Source organism: Salmo salar, chromosome ssa05 (assembly GCF_905237065.1).
Source record: "Salmo salar chromosome ssa05, Ssal_v3.1, whole genome shotgun sequence".
Taxonomy (NCBI): domain Eukaryota; kingdom Metazoa; phylum Chordata; class Actinopteri; order Salmoniformes; family Salmonidae; genus Salmo; species Salmo salar.
The window spans coordinates 70,352,890-70,359,937 of NC_059446.1; the positions used below are offsets into that span (position 1 = coordinate 70,352,890).

Below are 7,048 nucleotides of genomic sequence, written 5' to 3' on the forward strand. Positions count from 1 at the left end.
ATGATTCTGAAATGTTCCATATACACATCATGAGGTTGCTACAACCTAGCCTATGAATGAAAGTTTACAATGTAGGTGCACACAGGTCGAGATAATTTTTTTAGGTGACAGACAGTGACACATGGACAGACAGTGACACATTCAATATCGCCTTGCTCACTCTTCTTGCCTGCATTTAGCTGATCTAGGGTGTAATCATTAGTCCAACAGTTGCATATAACAGTTTATATTAGACAAATTCAGGTATGTTTATCCCCGTTTTGTTCCTTTTGCTTCCTTTTAAGAAACTTATTTTCCACCGAATCGGCAGAATGAATACACCCCCATATGATTCACTTTTATAGCAGCCATTTTGTTTTCCTTTTCGCTCCCCTCCTCTCACCGTTTCCCTTCCCTTGTAGACTTAGAGGCACTACACATCAGCTGTATGTGACCAGGCAAAACAACCTTTACAAGCAAAACCATATCACAACCCCTACATACAGCCTACATCGTTGTCACCATATTGGCTAAAATAACGTCATAGTCAGCATAGCTAATACTAGAACTAACATGTTATTTAACCTGCTACAATCATACAGTCAGTAAGCAGTGTAGCAGTTACCTCAGCGAGCCCTGGTGGCAATAAATTAGTAAAACCAAAAGCTTACCTTGACTTGGAAGTGTTCCAGTGTTGTGTTGGATAGTCATCGCCAGCTAGCTAACATAGCATCCCTCTATTTGAGCAGGGTGTTTGAGTAGGCTAAACTGGCTCGCTGCATTTGCTAGCTAAGTAAGTGAAACAGAAAGTGAAAAAGAAATCTGGAAATCTCTATCTTTCTCTTGCTTCTCCTTCATTTTGGAAGAAATTAATTTGTTCAAAACTGTGAAACTATTGTCTTACTCTCTCTTTGAGTCAACTACTAACTACATTATATGCACTGCAGTGTTAACTAGCTGTAGCTTATGCCTTCTGTACTAGATTCATTATGTGATCTTTTGATTGGGTGAACAACATGTCAGTTCATGCAACAAGAGCTCTGATAGATTGGAGGATGTCCTCCGGAAGTTTACTGTGTAAGTCTATGAAAGAGGGTAAGAACAATGAGCCTCCTAGATTTTGTATTGAAGTCAATGTACCCAGAGGAGGATGGAAGATTGCTGTCCTCCGGCTGCACGGTGCTACCCTACAGAGTGCTGTTGAGGCTACTGTAGACCTTCATTGCAAAACAGTGTGTTTTAATCAATTATTTGGTGACATGGGAATAGTATTAGTATAGTATTATCTAAAAAGGATCACTTTTGAAATGTTTTATTTGTATGAAATTCACTGAGGAGGATGGTCCTCCCCTTCCTCCTCTGAGGGGCATCCACTGGTACCCATACCAAATATAACATATCATACTAAATGGAGTGTCTCGGATTTGCATACAGAATAATACGAAATGCTCTGAGACCAGGTTAAATGGCCTGGGAATTTGTTTTCACCTGCCATGTTGTTTCGAAGTAGAGATAACGTATCCTACAGATTAAGAGGATAAGGAAAGAAATATAACATACATTGTTTTATACGTTGTCCACCAGATGGCGAGATTGGCCTTTTTTGGTAAGGACTACTTGAACGTTTCCTGATACTACTTGCTACATTAATGCAGGTAAATTAAGCTTGAAATGTTGTATAGCCAAAACATTTCTAGAGATGTAACAAGATATTTGCATATCATTTATTTATTGATATATGAAAAGTACATTTCCTCCAATGTTTTATTTTACTTCCTCAAATGTCTACAACATAGAAATTACATGTATACAACATTACAAATACATGTATACAATCCTATGTACATATCTGTTGTGCTGACTGATTTATAACAATCTCATCTAAATAAGTAAATTAGCAAATGCTGAATAACAGTCTGGTACCAAAGGACACGTGGACAGTTTGCCATAGGTAAAGCGGCATGTCTGTCATGACTTAACACCTTTGTTTCCCCTCTTCAGCAAGTGACAAAATGAAGCAATCAACCAAAGAAAAAATTATTGCTGCGAGGATTTGAAATGTATAAGTATTTGCTGCCTTCAAAACTACAAGGCAATATATGAGTAACACATATAGTGATGACTTGGCCCTTTTGAGGGAGTGGGTTTCAAACATTTAAAAAAAAATCTATTTTGCAAGAGATTATCCAGTTCCTTGAAATTATAGTCATCAATTTATCATAAAGCCAAACACTAGAGGATATTGGGGTTAACATGGTCACACTAGAGGCAGATGGGGTTTTAAAATGGAAGGCTATGCGTTTGGATGGACTGTAGAATCTCATGAACAAAAATGACCCCAAAATTGTATTTACAAGAAGAGAGCGAAAGTAGGCTACTATATGAAAAATGCCCCGTCCTGAGAAGGTGTGGTCTTTAAAAGCACCGTCATTTTGAGCTACTAGGAGCAAGGCCACTATCAGGAAGCACCAGAGGAAGGAATCACAACAAAATAACATACTTTTTTTCTCACTTTGACACAATGTGCACATCTGTATTTCTTCCCCATTTTGTCATTTTCACAATCATTCCAATTTCTGTTCCCTCTTTTCATGACTCCCTGTTCCCCTTTTGTCTTGTATTCTCTCTTCCTCTCTCTTTTTCTGTCAGTCTCCACATCCCCCGATCCCTCTCTCTCTTTCTCCCTCTCTCCAGACTCTCACCAGGGCCATGATGCACAGACCTTTCACAGTCGTCACTAGTTACCAGAGACACAAGTCATAATTATGGCTGAACCCCGCCTATTTCTACAATCCCTCTTCTTCAAATCTGATTTTAAACCTAACCTTACCCCTAAGCACACTTTTAACCTTATGCCTAACCCTAACCTTAATTTAAGACCAAAAAGTTTATTTTTGTTTTAATTAATTTTTACATTAGAGCCAATTTTGACTTTTTGGCTGTGGTAACTAGTGACAACCACCTTTAAAAAAGTATATCTCTAAATTCATAACATACTACCTGCCTTTGTAGCGATAAAAAAAAAACATAAACCTATTTATTTCTGCAACAACACACTCACTCATCAAAAATTGTAAGCATGCTAGTTACAGTGCCTCCTAAACACATGATTGACATCGGTTAAAGAGGATAGGCTATCAGCTGATCGTTGTGTTGATGATTGATGTAAACCTGATAGTTAACTAGCATTTTTTGAGATTTCTCTTCAATGCTCTTAAATAATAACTTCATTATATACTATAATATTCATACTCTTCTAACTCATGCTACGGTATATGGCTGGCTGGCTGGTGGCTTGTGTGGATATTTTAGTATATGGTGGTTAGCTAAAGTCCAGACTACCTGTGTTGCTGCTGCCCTGACACACATGTGCAACACCCGATTGATGAAGGGATGGAGTTGGGTCATAGAGCCTGAATGCAGCTGCTCCTCTCTATGTCTTCTGCCTCTCTGCTGCGCGTAGGCAATGTAGGCCAAACCAAATATTGATGATGATGTAGATCAAATGTTATGCTGCTGTGGCAGTACTGTTGATATTTAAACTAGGTAGCTTTCTACACAGACCCGACCGGTGACTGCATCTCAAGCCATGCATGTTTGGATACCAGGCACACGCAAGCGCTGTACAGGGCAGACCAATGGGATGGGGTGCGGGGGGTGGTGAACTTGACGACTTTACGATGACTTGTGGGTTCAGAACAACAACAAAAAGGTGCTCGGGTACAGGTAGACCCCTCTCTGTGCACGTGGCTGGCTCATGCCATGACAGAGAAGTGGGAGGTGTTCTCGCTCTCTGCTGAGCTGAAGGACCCAGTGGTCCTCCGTGCTCTACTCTGTCCTCCCCATCCATTCATCCCTGTATAGAACCTCTGTCCCAGCAGCCCCTTACACATTCTAGTCAGCTCCCTCCTAAACTTCACCCCCACAAAGCCGTACAGCAGCGGGTTCAGGGCACAGTGTGACAGCCCCATGCTCTCAGACACCAGGATCCCGATGTCCACCGTTCGGCCAAACTGGCAGCCTCCACTAATCATGCCCAGCTTCTTCAGGCTTTCGACCAATTGGAAGGAGTTGTAGGGTGCCCAGCAGAGCACAAACATGGACACCAGGGAGACGATGAGGTGAAGGGACTTCCTCTTCTGGCGGCGCGAGGCGTTGCAAAGGGAGCGGAAGATACGGATGTAGCAGTAGAGCATGACCAGCAGGGGCAGCCCAAAACCCAGCACCAAGTTGACTAGCGGCATCCCCACCTCCCACTGCAATGAGCTGTGGGGGAACACCGTCTGGCACACCAGCAGGCCCTGATGATCCCCCGAGCGCCCCACTTCCATCTTCACCACCTGTCTAAAGGCGATGTCCACCCCACTCAGGCCAAAGCACACTATCCAGATAAGGGCACAGGCAATCTGGGCATGGCAGGTGTTGCGTTTCCATCCGGTGCTGACGGCGTGGACGATGGCCAGGTAGCGGTCGAAGCTGATGCAGGCCAGGAACAGGATGCCGCTGTAGCGGTTCAGAGAGAACAGGGCTCCGGAAATCTTGCAGGCGGTCACGCCGAACACCCACAGGTGGGCCCACTGGACGGCGAACAGGGGCAGCGTGAGGGCCAGCAGGAGGTCGGACACGGCCAGGTGGAGCAGGAAGGTGTCGGTGAGGGAGAAGGAGCAGGCCCCGCCTGTCTGAGAGGTGCGGTAGCGCATCAGCACACACAGCACCAGGATGTTACCCAGCAGCGCCAGCACAAACACCAGGCTGTAGACCACAGGGGAGTAGCTCCGGGTGAAGTCCATGATGCCATCCTGGTTGCAGGGCACGCCACTGGATTGGCTACTGCCTGTTTCAGGTGAATAGTTGTAGCTGTCTTCATAAATCTGGAGACATAGGAGAGGAAAAGAGAGTTTGAGGATGGAAAATTAGCTAACTACAACAATGTTCTGGGTCCGTATGCATGAAGCATTCCCCCCTGCCCATAGAATCTTGTTCATTATGATCTAAAAGGTAAAACTGATCCTAGATCAGCACTGCTACTCTGAGACGCTTTATGGATACAGGCCCTGGATTCTCCTCATAGGACAGAGTGCATTTGTATCTCTGACTAAACTCAAGATGATGCAGTGCTAAATTCCTATTACACATCTTAATTTTACCTATATAGTCAGAGCAAAATTGTCCTGAAGCCACAGGATATGAACATTTAGTCCATAATGGTGCTTGATCGGTGGTTAGAATATTAGCTGGACAAAAGTAGTCTACATGAAAAGTAACGCCAATTTAACCCTGTGTTAGTGTAAGTTTTCAGTGAATTTATGTAAATTACAAAGCTTATCTGCGTTTCCTGTGGTGCAGGAAAATTCTCAGCAACACAAGCATGATCAAATTAAGATCATACACTTACTTGTAGCTTCTATGATTTTGAACAATATTTTAAGTAGCTTCAGACTCTCTAACCATTGTTTTAAAATAAAAGTTTTAATGTACAGATTGTTATACATTGTCATATTTATTTTTATTCTGTTCCTTTCTTGACCAACCATGTTGTTGTAAAATATAATTTCTTATTTGACTTACGTGGCTAATATTTTTTTTTGGTGTGCTACTCCCAATTATTTCTTGCAGCGTCTATTGGTCTTGTAGTCATAAAGAATTACATTCATCAGTATATGGCACAACAAGACCGTTACTCACATAGTAATCTGTGGTTGCCTTGACGTGATCCATTGTTACCAACAAAACAACAGAACACCTGAAACACCTTCACAGACTCAGAACACTGTTCTCGTAGACTCACCCGCGTTCCTCTCTTCTTTTGCCACTCTGAACCAAATAAAAAGGAGAAGTTAATAATTCAGGAACCAAATTATATTTTAGGCCAAGCAGACCTATTCAAAGACAGATGTTAGGAACCGATGACTGTCCAAAGGGGATTGTGACATATCAAAGGTAAAAAAATAAATGTATGTGGCTGACTCAACAGAGGCAGACAGTGCATAACTATAAAAACGTTTCTCTGTCTATCTCTAGCTGTTATTCCTAGCTTATCCTGTTATGGCTAGGGGGCAGTATTTTCACGGCTGGATAAAAAAACGTACCCGATTTAATCTGGTTACTACTCCTGCCCAGTAACTAGAATATGCATATAATTATTGGCTTGGATAGAAAACACTCCAAAGTTTCTAAATCTGTTTGAATGGTGTCTGTGAGTATAACAGAACTCAAATGGCAGGTCAAAACCTGAGAGATTCCTTTACAGGAAGTGGCCTGTCTGACCATTTCTTGAACTTCTTTGCCATCTCTATCTTTTACAAAGGATCTCTGCTCTAACGTGACACTTCCTACGTCTTCCATGGGCGCTCAGAGCCCGGGAAAAACCTGAATGTCGTCATCCCAGCCCCAGGCTGAAACACATTATCGCCTTTCTCAAGTGGCCGATCAAGGGACTGTGGGCTTAGGCGCGTGCCCTGGCCGCCCCCGTCTTTGTGATTTTTCCTCTGTTTGCCGAAAAGGAGATTCCCGGTCGGAATATTATCGCTTTTTTACGAGATAAATTGCATAAAAATTGATTTTAAACAGCGGTTGACATGCTTCGAAGTACGGTAATGGAATATTTAGAATTTTTTGGTCACGAATTGCGCCATGCGCACGACCCTGATTTACCATTTCGGATAGTTTCTGGAAGGCACGAACAAAACGCTGCTATTCGGATATAACGATGGATTATTTGGTACCAAACCAACATTTGTTATTGAAGTAGCAGTCCTGGGAGTGCATTCTGACGAAGACAACAAAGGTAATAACATTTTTGTTATAGTAAATCTGATTTTGGTGAAGGCTAAACTTGCCGGGTGTCTAAATAGCTAGCCCGTGATGGCTGGGCTATGTACTTAGAATATTGCAAAATGTGCTTTCACCAAAAAGCTATTTTAAAATCGGACATATCGAGTGCATAGAGGAGTTCTGTATCTATAATTCTTAAAATAATTGTTATGCTTTTTGTGAACGTTTATCGTGAGTAATTTAGTAAATTGTTAGTAAATTCCCCGGAAGTTTGCGGGGGTATGCTAGTTCTGAA

At 42.3% G+C, this 7,048-nt stretch overlaps 1 protein-coding gene across 3 annotated transcripts; it reads right to left on the bottom strand.

Annotated features, from left to right (window-relative positions):
• Nucleotides 1-1,689: 1,689 nt before the first annotated feature.
• On the bottom strand, nt 1,690-6,028 carry LOC106605554 (C-X-C chemokine receptor type 3-2-like). 3 transcript variants are annotated; one of them, XM_045718707.1, is made up of 2 exons: nt 5,768-6,028; nt 1,690-4,850 (listed from the first exon to the last, which is right to left on the bottom strand). In XM_045718707.1, exon 2 carries the CDS (start codon nt 4,767-4,769, stop codon nt 3,735-3,737), a length of 1,035 nt encoding a protein of 344 aa, XP_045574663.1. In that variant the 5' UTR covers nt 4,770-4,850; nt 5,768-6,028; the 3' UTR covers nt 1,690-3,734. The 3 variants fall into 3 exon arrangements, with proteins under 3 accessions (XP_045574663.1, XP_014056813.1, XP_014056814.1); XM_014201338.2 differs by having other exon boundaries at nt 5,665-6,024; XM_014201339.2 differs by lacking the exon at nt 5,768-6,028 and adding an exon at nt 5,548-5,720.
• Nucleotides 6,029-7,048: the final 1,020 nt, after the last annotated feature.

Excerpts from the sequence above, each read along its gene's own strand:
- LOC106605554 (XM_014201338.2), bottom strand. The coding sequence starts at position 5,697 with ATGGATCACGTCAAGGCAACCACAGATTACTAT. Across the intron at positions 4,851-5,664 it reads AGGCAACCACAGATTACTAT|ATTTATGAAGACAGCTACAA; the intron begins GTGAGTAACGGT and ends CTATGTCTCCAG.